Consider the following 23,499-nt stretch of genomic DNA (forward strand, 5'->3'; position numbering starts at 1 on the left):
AAGATAAGTGATAGCAAGGTTCATAGTTCATTTCTTTCAACGACTCAGCTCACCCAAACACTTCTTTTCGATAGATTTCAATAATTGAATTTTATTTACTTAAAAATTCTCATAAGTTAACTAGCTTTTCTTTATTTAAAATGTAGATAACTACTATTACTAGTGTGTGATTGTTTGGTTTGTTTGTTGTTCTTTTTTCCGTTCCAATGTTCCAATGTTACTAGTATCGTGTGTGTTTTTAATCATTTCAGTAAAATTATCTCTATATAAGCCCGTCGGCGGGCTCACAACTCGAACAGGGACAATAATCGATATAACAATCGTAATATAACAGCGAACAGAACAAACCAAAACTAGCGTAGGCAGCTTTGGTAGTAAAATTGTAGTAAAAAATATAAAAGAAATAGCATAGGCACAATTAAACAGCTTCACAAAACCAAAAGTCTACGACTAGGTAGTAAAAAAAAAAAACATAAAGTAGAAAAAGCTGTCTCATTCTAAAGTTAAGGTTGTGTACAACCGTGTCGTCGTTCGCTAAGTCGAATGTCGTGTATGTCGTGTCTACGCAATGTCGGAGATCACACGACACACGTGGTGCTCAAAACGAGACCACCAATGCTGGTAAGTCACTCTTACAGTAAAGTGTTCCTTCTATCCTTTTGATCTCTCGAAAGCAAAATCTTCAAATCGATTACAATGGTTAGGTCTTTCTGTGGACGTTAGAGCTGTTGAGCAAGTCCGGTCCAATTAACGATAGTGCAAGCGCTGATTTTGATATGCAAAATTGGGTGGAACAAACGGTGCGCTCTGGTAGTGAAAATCCCTTCTGCCCTTTAAAGATGGAGGCATGGACGTGCAAGAGTTCCACGGTACGCGTGGAACACCTTGCGGTAGAAAAAGGTGTAAAAGTAGTGTATGAAGGACAAAACACTAGTAGTAGTAGTAGTAGTAGTAGGGGATAAAAATTGTCGTCGTAGGTAGATTCTTAGATAGGAGCAAAAATCTACATAAAAATCTTTACAATTACCCGTCCGATTCCTTGGTCGAATGCGGACGTGCAGCAGGTTTGTCCGCCTTCCCGCACTATTGTTATGATTGTTCGCTTTGCTCTTTGGTTGTAGCTGTTGTTAAAGCAGCCTGTGCAGCCAGCCACATCGATCGATCTCATGCCAGCCATTACGAAGCCAGTCATGTCGCGATGGTTCGTAGCGGTGGTGGATCGCTGAGCGTGTTTTAGCTGCCACCACCGCCCAGCTCGTCCTCGTACTGCTTTCTGAAGCAGTCGCCGACCGGGAAGAAGTCCCAGCATCGCTGCTGGTACATGTTCCACACGTACGTCTCCTGGCCGGTGTACTCCGTGTCCGGTTTGTTGATTAAATGCATCAGGAAGAACATGTAGTTGGCCAGATTGTGTTCCTGGGCCACGTGCGTATCGAACCCGTGCGGTACCTGCAGGAAAGAAAGGGGAAAGAGTAAGTCAACTTCACAGATCGTACGATCACTCATCTACAGTGCCACCACCAAAAAACCATAATCGTACCTTATCGAAGTAGTCCTTGCCTATACCACAGATGAAGCAGTTGGACTCCATGTCCTCCTTGACCGACTCCAGCTGATCACGAAGCTCACCGAACGCGTCAATGATCAAACCCTGGATGATGGCCAGCAGGATAACGATGACGAAGAAGAAGAACGTGATGTCGAACAGGATACGGTACACCTCGTACTCGTCCCCGTCCGGATCGCCAATCTCGTCACCGATACCACCACCCGCCCGCACACCCTTGTACAGATGGAACACGAAGCAGGTCGCCATGTCGTGACATTTGCGGTCACCCTCCTCCCCATCGTCGTCCTCCTGCACGTAGAACTTGCGGAAGAAGTTAAACGCAATGACGGTGTAGATGTACACGATGATCGTAAGCAGCATGACGGTCAGCACCAACTGTTTGCCGTTGTGCGTTACCGACTGCAGGATGGTACGGAGCGTCTTAAAGCCGACCGCCACATCGAGCAGATGAGCCGCGAAGAAGAACTGATTGAAGTTACCCATGACGGAGAACGAGAAGTACCAGAGCGAGTAGAGGAACGAGTTGTCCGTGATCGTGACGCCCGCCTTCCAGATCTGATAGCGCCAGTCAATGTTTGCGATAAAGTGGAAGAAGCCACCACCCTCGTTCGCTTCCTGTGCCGTAAATGCCGTCTTCTCCATGCCGAGCAGGTTCGAAATCGAGTCGAAATCGTACGTCTCGCTGTACTTCTGGCGGACCTTCTTCTTTACGAACTTGTCCCAATAGTTGACCGGGAACGTTTTGGCCGATATGACCAGCTTGTCCCAGTGCGACTTGATGTCATCGTCTTCCGGCTGTTCCGCAATGAACAATCCATCAAACTCGAGCCGACGTGCAATTTCCTTCTCGCGCTTGAAGATGGCCAACGGTACCTTGAGATGGTAGTAAGCGATCAGCATACACAACGAGACCAAGCTGTGCAAGATGGCAGCGACCCGCAGTACGTGCTCCATGTAGAAGAAATCTTCGTCCACCTCGACCTTTTCCAGCGGGTCTTCCTCTTCGCCCTCGCCGTCACCACTGCCACCTTCACCACCTCCCGAACCAGTATCCAAAATGCCAAGCCCCGATCCAAGACCGGATCCAAGTCCCATCAGGCTTTCGCCCGAACCTTCGCCCTCCTCATCGTCGCCGAACGTCGTGACCTTGTAGAACAGCAGCATAAAGTTAATGCAGAACGCAAGCACCAGCGCGACGTACTTCAGGTTGTAGAAGTTACGGGCCAGATAGCTGACACACTTCTTCGTGTACTTGGAGAAGTCGATCTGGTGGACGGCGGCCGGTTCCTTCGTTTCGGTCGAAGCCTTCTTCGATTCCGCCTCGATGCTGGCCAGTGTAGCTTCCTGAGCCTTCTGCGCTTCGGTTCGTTCCTGGGCGGCACGCTTCGCCGCCTCTCCACCGAGCAGATCGACCAGCGTCATCTGTTCACCGGGTGGCACACCTTCACCGGTCAGCTCGGCGGCACCATCCTCCGGGCTGCTTTCGCCCGTTTCCTCAATCGAAGAGGATGGGCTTAGGGCGGGCGATTCGTGCGGTGCCATGCGGTACTGTCCGTTCTCTTCCTTGCTAATGTCCAGCCCGAACGCTTGGACCGTACCCGGCGGTTCCTCTAGCGGCAGTGGTGGTAGAGCGCGCAGCGACGGTTCCGCTTCCGGTATCGGTTCTTCCGCTTCCTGGGCGGGGCCACGCATCAGCGACATCAGGATGTTGACCAGATACTTGATCACGACGGACACGCCAAAGCCAGAGTAGTAGAACGCGTAGAAGATCATCTTGAAGAATCCGACCACTATCTCGGGGAATGATTTCGACTGCAGTACCGTAATCTGGTGCTTGATGTTGGACGGGCTGATCATGTACATCGAGTAGGACAGACCGTCCTTGACGGCTTGGATGGTGCGCTTGATCGGATCGCGCGCGGCCCGCTCCTCCTCCTCCTCGCTGATGTACGTGAAGGCTTGATCGCGGCGCACGGTACCACCGTCATCGTCGCTGGCCATCAATCCGGACGCGTGCGTCATTTCAAAGATCGCATCCTCGCAGAAGTTTACGAACGCTTCGAGCTTCTCCTTATCGCCACCCTCGGTGACGATCGAGTAGAAGAAGGCACGCTTCGACTCCTTGATCTGGGGCTTCTCCCACTGCTCAATGTTCGCCTCCTTGATCTCGAAGTACACCCGCTCGATGCGCTTGGACGAGCCCATAATTTCGATGCGTCCCAGGAACGACTCGAAATAGTTCAGCACCGAGCCGGCCGTCTCGAGGAACCGTGCCAGGCGCGGTTCGTTCGGCATATGCTCGGACAGGTTCGTCAGCAGGACGGCCAAATTGAAACCGATCTCCTTGGCCGGCTCGTGGAACCGATCAACGAAACCGATGTAGTCGATCTTACCGTCGTGGTTCGTTTCGCAGCAGGCGAGCAGGAAGTTGATCTCTTCCGGCGTGTAGCTCTTCTGTTGCTCCATCTTCTCGCGGAAGTCCTTCGGCAGGATCCACCCATCACCGTTGCTGTCGATCTCCATGAAGCTGGGCGTAGAGGTAAGATCCTTCAGCTTCAGGAACATGTCGAAGTACTTCAGAATTAGCTCGACGTTCGATGCGGACTCGACCAGTGTGTCCACCATCTGCTTACCGATCGTACCGTTCACCACGTTACCCTCCAGCATGGACAGCATCATGGTGATCATGTCCTTCTGCAGATTGAGCAGCTCCTTCAGCAGATCCACCTGGCTCGAGTGTTTCGACAGTTTGTCCTGCATGTGCGAGAACAGGAACAGGAAACCACCGACCGCATCCCACAGACGCGAGTGGGCCAATGCCTGCTGGTTCTGCGTACACGGACCCTGAATGACTTCAGTGAGCGTGTTGAACACCTGGCTCGCAACACCGATCGCCTTGAAGAAGTTAGCCTTACCGGCCGGATCGATCAGCTCCTTGCTCGAGTAGTGCCAGTAAAAGTCCATAATCGATTCCTGCAGTCGCAGCAGATAATCGACCGTGCAGATGACGACGTTCACCGTGGTCGTGTTACCGGCCTGCGTACGCAGATAGTTCTGCCAGTCGAGATTGTGACCCTCGCAGGTCAGCTGGATGAAGCGGAACAGGGCGCACGTAAATTCGGCATCGTGCATGTTCTTCTCACCGGCCGCACCTTCCGACCCCACGCCCAGACCTTCCGCCTTCGTATTACGCTCGAACGCATCCAGATCCAGCACGCTGCAGGAGTTCATCAGCCCAGCGATCGAGGTAAAGAATCCGACATCCTTCTTCTCCTTCAGATGGTTCAGCATGCCCATCTGGATGTCGATGTTACCACCGCGCAGCACCGCAATGCCAAGCTCCAGCGTACGCATCACCATCTCCGACGGGACACCCTTGGAGGCGGAAATGTGCAGCAGCACCATCTCGGCAACGCCCCGGTTAGCCAGCCGGGCCTGGTGGAACAGCAGCTTCTGCTTTTCCATTTCTTGCTCCTGTGTATAAAGAAAACTGTATGTCAAACAGTATTCTCGTCGGAAGGATTGGGATTACTGACAAAAGAACTCACGTGACCTACCATAAGCTTTTCCATAGTCTGATAAAGCATTAGTAGGGTTAGCAGCGGTAAAATTGTTCGTCGAAACGGACGGTTAGTTAGCACACACGCGTGACAAGCACTGTCAAAAGAGACCCAATACTCACATGAATACTAGCACCTCCTTCATCCTCTCCGGCTCCTTCCTCTTCGTCGCCACCTTCCTCCTCCTCTTCACCACAGGACCGAGCGACAATGCTAGCGTAGGACATGTACAGTGGATCTTCCTGCAGAGCGCCACTACGTTCCGTCATCGCACCACGACAGAACGTTGTCACGAGCTGCGTCAGTGGATCCGGTTTACCCTCTTCCTCTTCTTCGTCCTTCTTCTTCTTCTCCGCGTCCTCGAACGTTTGCTAGAGTGGCAAAGAAAGTAAAAAATTAGTTTATGGTCGTATAGAGATGTTAAGTAAGCGATACTCACAGTGAGATCCTCTATCATGACCTCCTGGCCGACGTTTTCATCCTCCAGCCACAGTTCCGAGTAGCTCCGGGCGAAAATGTTGCAAGCACGATGTCTAAAAGCGCATCGTGGTTTGTCAATGCGGTGCGGTGCGAAAGAAATGGAAAGTGTATTAGTATCAGAATACCTTCTAAACATACCCCATTATCTAAGTAATAAAAAAGAGCAACAAAAGAAAAAGGTAAAACATAAAAAAGGGAAATCATAAAATAAGAACAAAGAAGCAGAAAAGCGTAAAAATACAGAAAAAACCTTGTATTAACAATAAAATCTTCCTTACTTGCCAAAAACAGAACTTAAAAATTTGGCAAACTTGGTACATTTGTTACAAACAGGTAAGGAAGTTTAAGAAAAAAAAACCAAACCAACGTGCAAATGCAACAAATCGAAAAGCTCTGCATATAAAACGTAAGTGAGGAAAAGAAAACAGAAAAACACACACACACACAAAAGATTGAGAGTACTATAAGGCGAAACTATAAGAAAGACATAAGAGTAAGAAGAGAGAATGATAGGCAAATAGAGGGGGAAAAGGGAAGAAAAACAAACAAAAACAGAGAGTAGAAAGAAAAAAAAAACCAACAACACTACGCGCACTTAAATCATACAAACTTCACAGAAAACAAACAACAGCAACAATTCAGGTGAAAAGAAATAAAAAAACAAACAATTTGATACAGCAGGAAGAAGAAACAAATAGAAAATACGAAAAAAGAAAATGGGGAAAATAAAAATAGTAGGTAGAAAAGAAAGACTCAGTCACCTGCTCAATCTATACATTGGTTTTGCTCTTAGACATGCAACAGCCATTTTGCGTCGTGCTTGTGATAAAACGTGTGTCCAATTAAGACCTTTAGCTCTAGGTCGGCATGCCTATATATATAGGTTTTTTTTAGTTAGTATTTGCGGTTAGTGATTATTTTCTCTTCTTTATTTTATCATCTCTGTTGTTGTTTCTTTTTTTTTTTAAATATTTGCTTTTTGAGCGAGACGGAGGGGTGGGAATCATACGGATGTTTGTTTGTTTGTTTGTTTTGGGGATGGTGAGCTTATCAGTTTTGTTTGTCGTTTTGTTTATTTGGGGTGCAAAAATCGTTGCGTTTATAGGCCGAAATGTGTTAATCGTTTAGGTTTTTTTTGTTGTTGTTGCTACAGTGAGTGCAGTGTGAGTACGGAATGTGGGGCGTAGTGGGAGCAAAAAAAAAAGGGTGCGAAGTGTGTGTTCTAACTACTACAGTGAACACATTACGGTTAGTAATACAAATGTGGTAAAATGGAGTACGGGTTAGTCATAAGGAATGTGTCGGAGAAAGGGTCGAATGTAACTGTATTGTTTAGAGAAAAATATTTAAATCTTTCTTCAAATATTTAAGTCCAAGAAATTAAATTTTTTAATATAAATACATTTAATGTTTCAGACTGTTTCAAATGAATTAAGCTAGCAATAGAGAAACTCAGAATAATTTGAAGTTAAAGCTAAAAATAATAATCTAAATTTAAATTTCGTAATAATGAATAAGTCCAGGCTCAGCTTCAGTTTAAATGAGAATTATGTATAATTCATAAGAAATACTTTAAGGTGCTTCTTGCAGTAATACAAACAGCTTTCTATATGTACAGCACATATTGAGGTTACATTTGCTCTGTTGCATAATTTTAGATTAGTCTTTAGTGGCACTCCCGAGCAGAAAGAGTCAATGGAACAGAACACTTGGAGCAGGAGTGGAAATAGAAACGCTAAAAGTTGCCAAAAAACTCATTTGGAACGGTTAAGAGTAATACGCCAGAAGAGGGAAAAAAACAGAGAGTTCATTCTCATCACGCAACAAGATAAGAGATAGATAGAGAGAGAGAGAGAGAGAGAGAAAGAGAGATACTGCAAGAGCCGGATCGGCAGCCATTTTATACGACAGTGTGAAAGATGGTAATTTGGAAAGGGAAGGTTGACTGAGTGAGATGTTTTAAATTGATTTTTGCTTAGGGCGTTTGCGGCAGGAAACCATCACAGCTTCCATCTGTATGCAATGCGTATCTCTGTTACAGCAGCACGCGCAGATTGTGGTTTTTTTTTAAATCCTGATTATCTACTTTGTTTTTCTGCTTTGTCCTGATTGGCAGTAGTTTTGGGTCAGGGTGGTTAGTTTCATCCTCGATAAGGGTGGTAGTGGAGATTTTGCTTTCAACATATTACACACAAGTTTTGCTTGCAACGCTTTTGTTCGCCTGTTTGTTGCTGGTGTTTGGAAATGACAGTTTGCTGGTACGGGTTTGCTTTGTTTTTTTTTTTTTTCATTCGGTTCGCGTTTGGTAGATTATTAAGAGATAGCAAAGTGGAATATCAAACAAACGAAAGAAAGGAAAAAGAAACAGATAAATATGTACAGATCCAACTGACAAAACCGGCTCAAGACGGGCAGCCTTGAACAGCACAGTTAGCGCATTCAGCAATCGAGCGTGAGGAAAAACAAAACAAAACAAGATAAACGAAAAGGAAACAAAATCGATCAAACACGTGTAACAGAAATGCATAACAAAAGAACAGGTGGCAAGATGCACAACGCACAACAAAAATCAATCCAAAACGAGTGAGTTGAGAAACGAAAACATGAGCAAAAGAAAAGAAAAAATAGGAACAGGAAAAAAACGAAACCAACGGAAATTGCAAAGACAGGGAACATCGAAAGTAAACATTTTGAAAACTGATGCAAAGAAACGTAAGAAATTACAAATCAAAAAAGAGAACTAAAGAAAGAACAGAACAAAAGGACAAATAATAAACAAATAAAAAGAACGGAAAGAAAGAAACTCCCACGAAGAATAGGTATAAAGTATAAGAAAATAAGTAGAAAAAAAAAACAACTATAAAACCTTGGCAGTGAATGTAAGGAAACTTGTCTGAAACAGGCAATAACCGCACGTTTTCTCTGTATCGAGACGCAACTTCTGTAAACATTTTTGCTTTGTTGTTGTGGATGGTCGATCTAGATTGTGGCGAAATACAACAAGTTTGATTTGAGTGTTTGAGAGTTTTAGAAGATAGCATTGTATAGGTAACAAAAAATCCTTCCGTCGTTCAGATATGAGATCGGGGCGTTGGTCGATATGGTGCTTGAGATGTCAGTTAGGTCGATAAGGGAGGGTGTTAAACACATAGAAGGAACTTTTGAACTTTTGATGTGACCAGTCGGAGGGGTGAGGGGTGGGTGGGAAGGGGTTGAGTGTGTTCGGTAGGTGGGGTATTGTTGGGTTTTGCAATCCGAACACTTACCATGTGCAGCCCATAGAGAACCTTCGCCATGGCGACGATGCGCTCGACCGTGTCCTCGATCTTGTTTTCCGGCTTCTTGTCCGTTTTCTCCAGCGCGTCCTGCACGATCTGTTCCTTCTTGCCGAGCTTCGAGTACAGATAGTGCTGCCAGGACATTTCGTCGGCCGGGTCGAGTTTGTCCGGCAGCGTGAGCTGCGTACGGGCAAACTCGATCACCTCGTACTCGGGCATTTTCTGTGGAGATGTTCACATGTTTCTCAGTAAATTGTACCACGAACATCCTGCCCACGATACAAACCTTCAGATAACGATCCTTGCAATGCTGTACCAGCTCCTGCTCCTTGCCGGCGAACAGATTCAATCCGACCGGCAGCAGACGCTTCAGGCAGGCCACCATCAAGCTGGACTGAATTTCCTTATCCTTGTCACGCTTCTTGTCCCGGCTACGCTTCTTCTTCTTTACCTTTCCGCCGGACGCGGGCATATCGCCCGAAACGGCGGCCGAACGACGCGTTGCGGTAGGCATGATCAGTGCCATATTATCGATCTCGTTGGCCGAGATGAAGTTTTGCTCCTCCTTCAGGAAGTACTGGCTCTTGGACCACACGTTAAATATCTCCGCCACGTAGTTGTACAGCTCTTCCGCCTCGGCAACGTTATCCTTCAGCCAGTGGTTACGCTGCAGATCGACGTACTTGATCAGCAGCGGATAGAACGAGTAGATATCGCGGACCAGCAGTTGCCAGTCCTCCTGGATTTGGGCTTCAATCTGGGAGGTATCATCGGTGGAAGACTGAAAAATAGGAAAGCGCTATGTAAGTTCCGAATTTCGATAGAAATATCTTCCCACTGCCAACTCACCTTGAGGAAACCACGCAAGCTTTCCTCCTTGTGGAACATGCTGTCGCAACGTTTCTTGACCCGCTCGGCCAACGGTAGGAAGACATCCTTGAGCAGCTCCTCCGAGCTGTTGATGATGATCTGCTGCGTGTACGTGGCGATGCGCGTCATCCAGGGCGCATTTTCGTTGGCAATATTCTTGCGGATCATCTTGAGCACATTTTTCAACAGATGGTTCATATGGTCGGCCGTAACCATCGTCACGTGATTGCCCGACTGTGGACTAACGTTGTCCGGGCCTTGATTCCACCAGAACGGTAGGTAGGAGCAGAGCAGTGGTAGTATAACGTCAATAATGTGCTGTGCCTCCTGGTACGTCTTTTCCGACTCGACAAACTGATCGACCTCCGACAGGATCGACTCAAGCGTTGGCATGCAGCTCTCCATTTTGCTCATAATATCCTGCGCTTCCAGCGAGGTGTCGGCAATGCGGTTCAGCAGCGAGAAAGGATTGTGTTTGTTGGCGTGCGGCTCGAGGAAAGCCACCGGGAAGCAGGAACTGAATGCGCCCAGACAAGAGCCAAGCGCTGGCTTATGACGTTCCAGCTCGGTTTTGAGATATTTACGATCGCGTGTCAGTGACATATCGGTACCGAGGGTGTACAGCGCCGAAAGGATCTTGTACGACGCCACCTGAATTTCGTCCACTGTGTGAAAATCGTAAAAAGACTCATGAGATAACTTGCTTTAACGGGTAACGCGACGAAAAACTTACACAAAAGATCACTTCCATAGTCGCACGCGGCCAAATGATCAAACAGTGACGTGAGCACTGGCAGGATCACCTGGTTCACGTACGCTAGTGAGGTGGAAGTCTTCAGATGCGTTCCACGCAGCCGATCGTATTTGCCTTCCGTAAGATTGACGATCGTCTGTCCCAGATCGTCGGCAGTGTTGTTGAAGAACGTCAGCATCGAGGTACGGATGAACTCGGGGCAGTTCTTCACCAGCGATTTGGCGTCGATACTCTTCACCAGTACCTGCAGACAGCGTACGGTGATGCGAACATCAGCACCGAACGCCGCCAACCTGTAGCGCAGCAAGCTGGCCAGCTTGCAGAACAGTGCGGCAACCATTTCCTTCTCCTTCAGCGATGCCGCTCCAACATTGTTCGTGGCGGTAGCGATCGCAATGAAGTAATTCCGGTTGGTGGAGAAGTATTTCTCCATCAGTGGCAGCACCACCTTGGAGAAGAACTTGATGTCACGCGAGCAGGTCTTGAAGGACGAGCGACGGCTGAACGTGGACGATGGCTTCAGCAGCTTCATGTTGATCGTGGCACGATCGCTGTAGGAGATGAGCTTCTCCAGCAGCGAGTAGGCAAAGCGTAGCTCGATCGCAGCTGTGCTCATGCCCGGTTCCTCCGTTTGTCCGCGCGATGGCCTACGTCAAAGAGATACATTTTAATAGTCGGCAAAGAGGATTGTCTTTCGTCAATACGTACTTGTGCAGCTTGAGTCCCTGGTACTGCAGGTACTTAAGGAACTCCTGCGATCGCTCACGATCCTTACGCTTCTCCTTGTCCGTGAGTAGATCGTACGGAACCAGCTGAGCGTGTATGGCTCCACCACACTGGTTCAGCTCTTCGTTCTTCTTCTTCGCCCAGATATCGTGCGAATTCTCCGCCAACCGTTCGGCCATGTTTTGCATTTCTCTGCTCAGCGTCAGGTTGGTCATGTCGACTGGATGCGGATTGTAGTTGAACGGTGAACCAGTATCGCCCTGCAATTCCTGGGTGAGTTAAATATGTTCCCAACGCGCCAAGACCGTTTACCAAGCAAACGAGGGAAGCCGCACACGGTACAAAACATTGGGAGTCGGACACAAGCACACACGTGTGGTAACACCCGGGGACGTCATATTGGTGGTGTTGGTGGACGCAGGATGATAACGCACAAAGGGAACGGTTGGTGACGGTAACGTGATGGGTTGAATTTCGGAGTAGCATGAATTGCAGCATTGATTTTTGTTTGTTTGGTGAGGATAAGGATATCGAGATTTGAGAAGAAGACATTAGAATAGGTGATAAGTATAAGTCGATGGTTTTCCAAATATAAAGCTAAAGTCGGTAACACCAATAAATGCCGACTTTCGTGAAGCAAGTGCTATCAGGAGTATGAGGTGCTGTGGAACAAAAATGGAAACAAAATGGATATGGAGGCTTTCAAATCGGGAACTTACAAGATTGGGCTTCGATTGGCGACGCATCGAGCCACGGTTGGATAGTGGCACGTCACCCTCGGAGTGTTCGATTCTCCAGTGCAACGCCAGCAGTGCCTTCAAGCTTTCTCGTACCGGTTCGCGATAGCGTTCCCGTTCCTGGAAGATAAACGGCATGCATTAACTCAAGCTTGTCAGTCAATCTCTGATCAAACCAACTCACGTATTCGCTAAGGGTGTTGTACGGCTTCAGACGTGGATGAGTTTTGTTCGCATCCGACCACTGATCGCCATAAGTCCATCCATTCTCCAACTTACGGCTAGCCCACGCGTCATGATAATGCTCGCTGAACTTCTGCACGATCTGGTTCAGATCGTTCGTAAGCTGTACCGCGGTCGTATCGATCGGCTGCGGATTGTAGTGCGGTTGATCGGGACCACCGCCCGTCGGCTTACCGTACAGATCGTCGTCCGAGTTCTTCGACAAACTGTAGTCCGGTGGCAGGGCACAACCGATAGCGATCAGACAGGGCAGCGCTTTACCGAACAGCTCCGGATCGTAGTCCATATTGCTGAGCGAATCGAAGATGTTCGAGAACAGCAACATCGTAAGTCGCTTCTCTTCGTCCGAGGATGCTCCGAACTGTGATGCTTGACCACTGCCGGTAGTTCCGTAGTACTTGGCACAACGGTCGTAGTGCAGTGTTAGCAACCGCAGAGCAACGGTCGTGTATTCCGACAGCTTCGACACATCGATGGTGAGCTTGCGCAGAAGCTTCAGCAACATAGCCGGATGCATTGCCGACGTCAGCGCGACCAGGAAATCGGAAACAGCTTCACGCTGTCCCTTGGTAAGCATGCGATTCTTGGACATACGGTAAACCGTGTGCAGCGTGGCGTCCAGCAAGCTGGCATAGTTTTCAGCCTCATTGTAGAACTTCGAGTGCTTAATGAGCAGCGGCAAAATCGAGTTGCCAATGTAGCGGTTCATCGATAGGGCCATATCACTTTCCGAACCGTCGCTACGATCCAACATGGTGGCGGCGCGCAGGTCGGGCAGGAAAGCGTCCTCCAGCAAACGATAGAACAGCTCCTGCGTTTCAATGCCATACACGCGCTCCAGGAACAGTACAATGCTCTGCTTGTGGCCGGGCACCAGTCCAGATGGCATGTCGGACTTGGGTCTATCTTCGCCCAGCGCTGGGTTGGTGAGTGTGAACTTCAAGCTAAGCACACCCTGAAGATCTTCTAGTGGTACAAGCGAACGGAGAATGGCACGTGCTCGTAGCGATTCGTTCTTGCCCTGTTCGATGACGGCAGCATCCGGGGCACAACGTCCCAAGAGGTCGACCAGCGTACAGTAGAAGCACAAGATGGCAGCTCCCGTGTCAATGTAATCCTCATCATCATCTCCCTCGGGTAGTGGATGGGCAAAGTTGAGCCCTGCGATCGTACCTTCCGCTTCATCCTGCATCTTTCTACGCTCCGTGATACGTTCGGACATTTTGTTGGCGTCAATGATGGCCTTCAGCAGACCTTCGCCCTCACCACGCAATGCCGGACCGAGACACTCGGGGCGACGGATAAGCAAACGAATGACGAGGTTAGCATTTTCCTCCACGCTTTCACCATTAACCCAAACGCAGAAGCGCAAGAAATCGAGGTAACGTTCACCTTCCACCGGATCCCAACCGAGATCGGGGTAGCCCCGTTCGATCAGCTCCGAGTTACTCTGCAGACCGCAACGGGATAGGTAAATGGCAATCTTTTCCAGATAGTGTTCACGCAGCGCCAACGCTAGCTCCGTATTTTCCATCAAGCTAGAGTACGCCACATCCAGCGGTGTCGAACCGCGTAGACTTGGTCGTGACAGAAGAATGTTGGAATTCTCCAGCAAGAAATCGAAATGATCAAACATAGCCTTCTGGTTCTGACGACCCGTTCGGCAGAAGTAGCACAGGAAGCGACAGCAAGCGACCACCATCTGATGGGAGGTATCCTTCTCCTTCGGTGCAGACTCTTCACCATCGGCCGTCTGGACCGGTGCGTCGCTCTGTGCCTGAGCACGCCTTCCAAGCGTGTTCATCATGACCGCCATAACGTTTTCGTGCACACGCAGAATACGAATCAGATCCGGATGCTGGAAGAAGGTGTGATTGTTCACGAGCTTCCACAGCCGCTTGCGCATCAGTTCCTCCTCCTCCTGACTCATCTGTACCGGCAGCAGGGCACGAATTTGGCTCAAACCAACCCACATGTTTGCCACATCTCCCTTCGTCTTCGAGTTGATGACGTACGTCTTGTTGAGTGCCTTGATCAGCTCACCGATCGTGTCGTACTGGCGTACCAGCAGTCCGAACATCTCACGCACCAGCTTGGGATTCTCGATCTGGGACTCCTCGGCCCAGGATACGATCTGCTTAATGAGCACCTTGCGGAACACTTCCTCCGGGGTTTTCTTTTCCTCTTCCTCCGGTTCCTTGGGATCTTCTTCCAGTTCCTTGACGGCGTTGATGAAGTTGTACAGCTTCTTCAGCGCACCAGGTCTGCCCTCTTCAAGCTTGTCGAGTTCCGGTTCTTCTGGCTCTTGCAGCGCATTGAGGGACACCTTGCCCATAAGCTTCTCGTGGAACTCGATCAAACGGTTGCGAAGGTCAGGACCGCAGGAAGCGTTCTCCAGATCGTCTTCCTCGAGATTCTTGTAGCCAAGAATGGCGTTCATTTGTTCGCGTGGTGGGCAACGGAACTCACGCGTCTTCTTGGCTGCGACGGCGCTGGGCAGATCAGACTGTTTGATCTCGATGTATCTGTGTATAGGGAGAAAATCAAGGAAGGTTTAATGTTTGAAGAGGACCCAATCCAATTAGAAAGTTATGAATTCACGCCTCACCTTCGCAACTGATCCTGCTGCAGATCGCCTACATAGTTGTGAGCAAACGCAATGATGCTCTCGACGCGATGACGCAACTGCACATCGTACAGATGGTGCAACAGGTAGCACATTTGCAGCTTGGCACCTTCGGCCATCTTCATTGTCAATAGACCCTTGCGGTGTTCGTCCTTGCCTTCCTTCTCGAACGATGGATCCCACGTTTCGGGATCAATCATGATCAGCAGCTTCTCAACATCTTCGTTCGTGATCACACCGACCAACAGCAAACGGTCGATCAACTTGATCAGGGGTCTGAGGCGTACAAGAGCTCATTATAGGCATTCAACTTTTCCAACATTGCTCACAGGAAGCATACTTACAGGAAGAGATTCTCGTTAGATCCACCGATCGGATCACGGTTGTGTACCTGATTGATCATGACCGCTTCCTGCAGTGCGCTCATCACAAACTCCCTCACCACTTCCAGTGGGAATCTTGGCGAATATAACGAGTCAATTGCCGGTATGGGTTCACTGGAAGAATCTGGTGCTACTATTGTCGGCATATTCGATTGTGAGGGTGTGGGTCTGGGGAAGGAAGAATAATGGCATGCAGATGTTTGAAGGAACGACGAGGTACACGGAAAGGTAAGAGATGAACGCTAAACTCGTTTCTGGGTCGCCGGCAACCCGACCGCACCGAGGATGTTAGAGAGATTAGAAGTAGTGGTAGTGTGCAAGAATTCCATGAATAGCGGTGCCATAAGCGTGCCCTCCTATTCAGGGAGTTCCCATGAGAGAGAACGTAACTCGTGGGGGTTTAGTACCGGGTTATCGAAGTGGATTAGTGGCCCATTTCACGCAGGGATTGAGCTACTTACGCTATTTCGGTCATGTTCATTTCCGGACGTACGGAAAGCGTTTGCAGCGAACGCAGCGAGTGACACATTTCTGGATCGATGTAAAGCTCGCGAAGGTCCGCGCCGAGCGGAATGATGTACTCATTCTTACAGACCTCCCTGCAGGAAAACCGAAATGTGGTTAATAAGGGTAATAGAAAAAGAACTTATAGAACAACATTCGGCATGGTTAAAGTAGAATCTTCTCACATTGTGGTGGCATGCGATTCCAAATGCAGTGAAATCAGCAGATCATAGAATCCCAGACGCAGCGGACCGCTCATATACTCCGACTGAATCGCGTACAGCAGCTGCTTCTGATCGACGTGCGAGCAAAGTGCATGCGCCGCACGGTAGTTCGATTGGTAGCAGAGCGCCGAGTAGAGCGTCAGCGTATGTGCATGGAACTGCAGCAGACGATCGATTTCGATCAGCTCGAGAATATCGATGCAGCGATCCTCCTCGGGGATGTGCAGTGCCAGCATCGACACCGGATCCTCGCACAACATTGACCAACCGCGGATGTCCGACAGCTTCAGGGCATGCACCTGCAGGGCCGTGTTGGGCACACGAGCCCACTGGTGGGGCTTCAGACACTGCACCTTCAGTCTCGGTGGGAACTGTGGGTTGATATGCTTGTCGCTGGTAGGCAGTACGGCCGCCGACAGTGGTAGTGTGGTCGGGGTGCGACCAAGCTCGATCTGAAGGATCTCCTTGCTCGTCGCCTCGACGAAGATGGCCGGGAAGAGCTTGGTGTCCGGCTCCATCAGGAACACGTGAGAAGTTTCCTTGCCTTCACAGGTAAACCGGATCGTACCGGTAGCGGTGTCGACGAAGCATCCCACAAACATTCCCTGCGATGCACCCTTGCCCGACGAATCTTGCGTGACTTCGTTGAACAGCTCATCGGCACGCACCATATAGCAGGACTGACGGTTCACGCTGGAAAGAGAACATTGGAATACAGTACATTACCACTAATGTTGTTGTGAACTATCGGATCTCTGGCCATACTTACATTTCGATCGTTTTCTCGTTCTCGTCCTCCACGTAGATCGCAGCGTGGCGCACCTTGTTCTGGCTAAACTCCTTGCTGTGCACATGGTACTGTGTCGTCACCCAGCCAACGTACACGTGCGTCGGATCCTGACCGGGGAAAATGCGCACCCCGTAGAAGTACTCGTTGATGAGACGCAGACAATCCGCATCGTACACCTCATTGCCGAACGATTCCACCTGCGGACTGCCCATGCCCTTGCGTTCCGGGACCATCGGTGGTTGGGCGCGCAGATCACTGTTCGACAAGCGCGTAGGCTGACCGCGCTGCGTGACCTTCAGGTTGCTCTTGCGTGGTTCCGGTTCGGGCGTGCGACGATCCTTCAGCTTGTCCTTGCTCTGATCACGCTTCTTACCGAACAGACGGAACGGACTGCGGCCACGCTTTTTGCGATCGTCACCCCCCTCCAGCTCGTTGTCGGAGTAAGCGTTCAGCTCACCGTCGCTCGTCGCCTCACCATTGATTTCGATGCCCGGTGGGCTAAGGCCTCCCCGCGCCTGATGTCTCGATGGACGCCGTGGACCGTTGCGCATCATCTCGTCCGCTTCGGCCGCATCTTCCGAATAGTTACGATGCAGACCCTTGATGTCGTTCATCGTGAAGCCACTGCGCATGATATGGTCGAAGTGGGCCGGTTGCGAATGGTCCACCTCGGTCATTAGGCGGTGCTGCCGAATGCGAATCTCTTCCCAGCGGCGCATCTTCTCCTGTTCACTGTAATAAGAATAACAACATATGGGATTTGAGTTTTAAAATGTTGGATCTTGAACAACTCAGCGGTCCTTACCTGATGAAGGTATTGGCGCACGTTACTGGTAGCGATAGACGCAAAAACTCCCAGTTAGCCTTCTCCATCGTTTCGAAGGTGTTGTGCGAGATCTTCATGCACGGTGGTGTATCCGCACCACCAGGGATACGCGTCACATCGATCTTGCACTCCGGGATCTCGTCCGTATTCTCGAAGATCGGCTGATCCTTCGTGTACCAGTGCGTTACAGGACGCTTCATGTTTCTGCAGACAATAAGACGGGTGTAATTAGAAGTTGTGCCTTTTATTTCAGCCAAAGCATTACTTACACGCAGAATGGTTCATAGCCTTCCTGCAGACCACAGGTGGTAAACCACTTCAGTGAGTCCACATCCTGACCATACACAACGCGCGCCTTCTGGCCGATCTGTTAACGAGAAATGACCACTTATTAAAAGCTCCAAAATTAAGGGTAAATTTTAGCAGGACACTTACACCAATAGTGCAGGCCGGTACGAATCCAACACCGTCCGGTGCGTTGACATCAGCAAACGTGGTCTCGCCACCGAGCGCATCCATCAGCAGCTCACCGTTCAGCGAGAAACCTAGCGTGGAGTACAGGGAGTTTATAGTAACCCGCGAACCTTCACTAGCCGCCACCGGACGCGTTAGTTAGATAGTTGGTTATGTACAAGCAAAGACTTAGTTTTGAAACACTTCTAAAGCGATTCTAGAAAAGCGCACTTAGGTTTGGTTAGCGTTTACTGCACAGCGTACGGGCGTGCATGTTTGGTTACAAAAAAGGGTAAGTATTCGGTTAGAGAAATAGCTGCAGCATACAGTTAAAAACGGTTCATGCGTGTGGAACATGCCATGCCCGGTTTCCATTGAGCACAAGCAAACTAGACGAAGGTGTTTGTTGTATGTTGAAGGAACATTATGCTATTTACAGTTAGCTAAGGTTTGTGCAGCACTTCCTTAAAACAATCATTAGCACTTCGAGAGGAATATTATAAATGTTAAAAATAATAGTTGACAAATAATTAAATTAGCTCATAATATTATATGACCCTTGTTAGTTGAATATATTAAAGACAAAAAATGGGATTAGAATATATATGCTAGTTATCTACTCTTATTAGATACAAGTTGTTTGATCTAGCTTGGTGATTTAATGATGTCGTTACAAAGGAACAACGCGATGACGTATGAATCAAGAGAACTGAACCAAACCGAGTTAAGAAGCGTTTCATGTTGAGTGGTAGCGAAACTTCATACCGATGCATTATCATAAGCCGAAATTATATGTTCGTTTGTTTTACATCGTTTAATAAATTTTTAATATAAAGTATGTAAATCAAAAAAACAAAACTAATGATTACAAAAGTAAGAAAGCTAGATTAGTTTGGTCGTTCTAGAATTGATATGTGATCCTTACTGATCGTATGATCCACTAAGTCAAGAAATACACCGACAATATCGCCTGGTACCCACTGTTTGCCGAACGACTCCGTTGCACCTCCGGACACTTTCTCTTCCTTTAGCGGCGTAAGTTAAGGTTGTACAAACGCACGTGCCCATTTTACCGAAAGCGACCGTTCAAACCCGCCAAAAAGCCCGCGATTTTATGGCAAATTTTTTATCGTTGCCCCGGAAGAGAATAGGTTGATTTTGTTTTGCGGTTCGTTTTTGGAGTGGATTTTTGGATCATTAGGATTCGATTGGTGAGCGGTGGTCGGTGGTGTCGCAGTATTAATGCCAATACATGGAATGAAGGACGCAATCATTAGTCAATAAAGGGTACAGATCGGTGTACGGATGAATGACAGATGGGTATGCAAAGTTTTTGGATTTTCGATTTCAATTTCCGGTACCCATGTATTGCATGTTCGAACGATTCGATTTGAGTCGGGTATTGGTGAGTTTTACGAATGACCATTCGGAGGTCGGTATGCGGCGCAGAGGATTCGTCGAGGAAGGTTGTTGCAAGAGTTTTATTAACACAGTTGAAAGGATGAATAGATTTGGGGGGAACCAATAGTGAAAGCCAGAATAGAAAGAGAGAAAAGAGAGAGAGAGAGAAAGAGAAAAAGAAAATCAGAAAGAAGAAGAAGATTTTGTATTGATTGAAGGAAGAATCTCCACATGAAAAAGTTATCACGATCAGATAATTAGGGAGATTTCCGAAGATTCTGAACATTTATTTCGATGATGGTTTCCATTAAGAAGATTCTCAGTGGAAGTTTTCCGAAGTCTTAGTAAATGTCTGAGAAGTCTAACAAAACACTGTTCCCAAAATGGTACATAAAACCGAAACAAAATGAAGTCACTAAACATGGCGCGTGAACGAAGAGGACCGAAAGTGAACATGATTTTTGCATTTACTTAGAACGAAAAACCGACACTTAACATACACAAGATAGTGATAGGAGGTTAACAGTACGAAAGGATGTGACGTGTGTGTGTGTGTGTGTGTTTGTGTACCAACGAAGAGCGAACTTTTGAGTAGAGGCTAGTGGAAAATGGAAAACAGAAAATTGCTAGACAAAAGTGTTGGACAGCACTGTACGGCCGGAAGGGACAGATATATAGGCGAACGAGTAGATAAGTAGTTGTACAACGGAAGGTAAGAAAGAAAAGAAATCAACACACACACGCACACACAGACACGCTACAAGGCGCCGTGGCTTACTCATGCTCTTCTCGTGGACGTTTACGAAGCAACCGATGATGTCCCCGATCTTATAGCGTCTACCAAAGTCTTCGACCGTGTGCAGATGCATCTTACGCGCCTGTAACCGGCACAGGACAGGCGGACCGGGACAGTGTAAGGTGCATCGTGTGTGGAGACGGGGCGTACGCCCAGGTGTTTGGGAGATTGAAGGAGAAACAGCACGACATCAATAGATAATCGGATCACATGAAAGGAGGATCAGATCGTGAACGGACAAGTAACTACCACCTAGCATACGGTTAAGCGAGGCTTAACTTTTTGCCCACATCCTAAACTGGTGAACTGGTCTTAACGAGAAGGTGAGGTGGAGGTTTTGTGATGTACGCCAAACCCGGGTTCGATCGTAAAGCGTGAGCGTAGGACACTACCTCAACCATGGTGATGGGTGTGTATGCTGTATGGAGCGGTGGAACCTGTTTGTACTTACGTTGTATCCATCGAATGCCCAGGAAGCATCGTCACTGCCCAGCATCGTACCGGGGTTGCAGTCAGCTCTTGCCCAACCGACCTATAGAAGCACCACAGCAGGAGGGGGACAAAGTTTTAGAAATTGAATTGCACGCAAAAGAATCGCCTGCGTCTTACCCTCATAGGTCCTGCAGTGAGCACTTCGAACTCAAAGTACCACTTGCCCGAAGTTACCGCATACGTCCGCTCAACACGATACGTCCGGTACGCGGCAAACTTCTGTCGCAAGGCTTCGGCGGCCAACGCTTCGTTCGCCTCCCCAGTCGGTGGGTCCAGATTGTAGCCGTAGATGAGCAGGGTGCGTACCGTTTCGGAAGCGGTATCGCGATTCGCCTTCTTGATCGCTTCATCTACCTTCGAGTACGGCACCAGATGGGGACTGCGCAGGTTCTCCGAATCTTCGTTCAACCCGTACGTCCAACCCTGCTGGATGCGTTCCTTCGCCCACAGGTTGTGCGTGTTTTCGGCCAACTGATCGACCAGCTCCTCCATCTTGGGCGTAAGCACGGCGGCACTCAGATCGAGCGGTGCCGGCTTGTACCCGTTACCCTGCATGTACGGATCGTTCGGGAGGCGAATCGGACGAATACGGGCCGGCGGTTTGTCCATCGAGATGTAGTACCCGAGCGACAGGATGGTCTTGAGCGTTTGGACGGCCAGCTGACAATCGTAACGCTTTTCCGCGGCGGGCAGCTTCTCGAACGAGGTCAGGCACGGATGAATGCGGTACACATCGTCCCGACGTTCGCCCCACGTCCACCCGGACTCGATCTTGTTGAGCGCCCACATTTCGTGGATGTTTTCCGCCAGCTTGTCCCGGATCGTTTCCACCGACGACGGTAGCGTGACGGAGGACGTATCGACCGGTTTCGGCACGAAGGCGGAATCGTCCTCCACCATCCATGGACCGGCCAGTACGTTCTTGTTCAGATTGCCGAAGTAAAAGCATGGGTCCAGGCTAAGGTTCTGGTGGGGCATAAGGCACTGCACGAGCGGCGAGAAGCCGGGTGGAGGGTTAAACTTGAGGCGACCGTTATCGCCACCGAACAGGAAGCGACAGCTCAGCTTCGACGAGCAGCTCATCACGGGGAAGAACATACCGTCCAGGTTGAAGTCGGTGAAGCATCCCTGCACCGGTTCGCCGTTAAACGTGAACCGAATCACCGGTACGCTAAGGTCAAGCGTACACCCGATAACGTCTCCCTTCTTGATAAACGGTTCCGACACTTCCCGCGGTACTACGCAGGTGCGACGTCCAGCGGACCAGAAGTACACACCGTCAAACCCGTACGAGAACAGATCGTCACCGACACCGTTACCGCCCCACTTTTCACCACCACCCGGGTACGGCACGTAACCAGCCGTATTTGCCCAACCGATGCGAAGATGCGGCGTCATGTGCGTCATCTGCTCGATGTGATCCATCGTGACCTCAAAGTACCACTTCTGGTAGATAGCGGATCCTTCCACGCGACCCACGAAGATGTTTGGTCGAATACTCGCGACATGATCGACCAGCCCGGTCTGCAGAAGCAGATTCTTGCCCGGCAGCAGGAAGTCACAGATATTGTTCTGCGACGATCGCACAGCAACACCGTTACCGACGCACAGTGAGCACAGGACGTCCAAAACCTTCGGATCGCGTCCGTGTTTCTCCAGCAGCGAAATGATCACCTTGATGTGCTCGTCTCGCATCATGTTCAACGCCTCGGGCGAGTCGATAAGAACGCAATGCAACACATCCAGCATGCCGGAACCTTCGCTGGAAGCCTGCGAACCAAGTCGCGAGAACAACCAGTTCAGTCGGTTCGAGTTGGCAAACTGAGCACAGTTGGTGTGGTTGCCCTTGATGATGGCCGCCAGCAGCTGGTAGAGGTAGCCCGAGATCATGTCCCAGCTCTGCCCGCTCTCGTCACTGGCCAAGAACGATGCCAAAAAGCCCTGCGACGAGATGACGTTGATTTTGTCGATCGCCTCGAGGATCAGGTTGAGCACGCCCTCCTCCTGGAACAGATCCTGCCGATTGCGCAACGCACGCAGCCGGTTCTGCTTCTCCTCGTGCTCCATGTCGTCCTCCGGCTGGGCGAAGTAGTTGATCAAATCTTCCAGGCACATGACCATCTCACCCAGGTTGACCGTTTGCAGGAAGATCGAGTGACGACGATTCTCCTGCAACGTCTCAAGGCCACTGCAATCAAAAGTGTCGATTAAATACTGACGACATTCTTCCCACTCAGTCTAACCTACCTAATAAACTTGGTGAACAAGCTACTACACTTGCGGATGACACGGGCCGTACGCGATTCCTCTTCCTGCGAGCGGGAAAAGTCCAACCCATCGTCCATCTTGCCCTCCTCGTGCAGGATCGCTTGCTTCTCCTCCACCTTACCGACGCCCTTCTTCTTCGTCTCGTAGCTCTTGTAGCTGACCCACAGGCCCGATTCGTAGTGCTGCATGATGACGGTCGAGTCACCGTACTTGATGATCGGCGCCCCGATGATCTCCAAATCCTTGTCCTCCAGCACTACCTTCTGGTCGTCCTTCTCTAGCCGCAGCACAAATGCGGTCTGCGAGGTAGTGGCCTGATCCCGGCTCATCAGGATCAGTTCGTTGTTTTCGTTTACCCCGAGGTACCGGCCGGTGGTAAGATGGCGGATACGCATCGGATGCGACCAATTGATGAACCCACCGGCCCACTTGGTACGGGCCAGCTCGAGTCGCCATAGCGAGCGGGCCTGTGACATTACGGAACCACCCTCATAGACGACAATGCTGCGGAGAAGGCG

At 49.3% G+C, this 23,499-nt stretch overlaps 1 protein-coding gene across 16 annotated transcripts in view; it reads right to left on the minus strand.

Annotated features, from left to right (window-relative positions):
- Positions 1–64: 64 nt before the first annotated feature.
- LOC118505772 (ryanodine receptor) overlaps positions 65–23,499 on the minus strand; it is a 40,658-nt gene continuing 17,223 nt past the window's right edge. For 2 of the 16 annotated variants that reach the window (XM_036042041.1, XM_036042038.1), the window contains 24 exons: positions 22,961–23,485; positions 20,831–22,901; positions 20,673–20,753; positions 18,950–19,049; positions 18,007–18,116; positions 17,841–17,938; positions 17,551–17,775; positions 16,725–17,477; positions 15,917–16,648; positions 15,689–15,826; positions 15,189–15,341; positions 14,827–15,120; positions 12,160–14,743; positions 11,958–12,095; positions 11,221–11,498; positions 10,492–11,159; positions 9,738–10,423; positions 9,175–9,669; positions 8,877–9,110; positions 8,477–8,589; positions 5,570–5,663; positions 5,253–5,501; positions 1,541–5,044; positions 73–1,449 (listed from right to left, as the gene is read on the minus strand). In XM_036042041.1, coding sequence (XP_035897934.1) covers positions 1,234–1,449; positions 1,541–5,044; positions 5,253–5,501; positions 5,570–5,663; positions 8,477–8,589; positions 8,877–9,110; positions 9,175–9,669; positions 9,738–10,423; positions 10,492–11,159; positions 11,221–11,498; positions 11,958–12,095; positions 12,160–14,743; positions 14,827–15,120; positions 15,189–15,341; positions 15,689–15,826; positions 15,917–16,648; positions 16,725–17,477; positions 17,551–17,775; positions 17,841–17,938; positions 18,007–18,116; positions 18,950–19,049; positions 20,673–20,753; positions 20,831–22,901; positions 22,961–23,485 — 14,539 coding nt within the window. In that variant the 3' untranslated portion in view covers positions 73–1,233. Of the gene's footprint in view, positions 1,450–1,540; positions 5,045–5,118; positions 5,146–5,252; positions 5,502–5,569; positions 5,664–6,371; positions 6,482–8,476; positions 8,590–8,876; positions 9,111–9,174; positions 9,670–9,737; positions 10,424–10,491; positions 11,160–11,220; positions 11,508–11,957; positions 12,096–12,159; positions 14,744–14,826; positions 15,121–15,188; positions 15,396–15,688; positions 15,827–15,916; positions 16,649–16,724; positions 17,478–17,550; positions 17,776–17,840; positions 17,939–18,006; positions 18,117–18,949; positions 19,050–20,203; positions 20,304–20,672; positions 20,754–20,830; positions 22,902–22,960; positions 23,486–23,499 lie in introns of all 16 variants that reach the window. The other 14 variants (XM_036042039.1, XM_036042037.1, XM_036042035.1 and 11 more) reach the window with 11 other exon arrangements.

The sequence above is a fragment of the Anopheles stephensi genome, chromosome 2, assembly GCF_013141755.1.
Source record: "Anopheles stephensi strain Indian chromosome 2, UCI_ANSTEP_V1.0, whole genome shotgun sequence".
Taxonomy (NCBI): domain Eukaryota; kingdom Metazoa; phylum Arthropoda; class Insecta; order Diptera; family Culicidae; genus Anopheles; species Anopheles stephensi.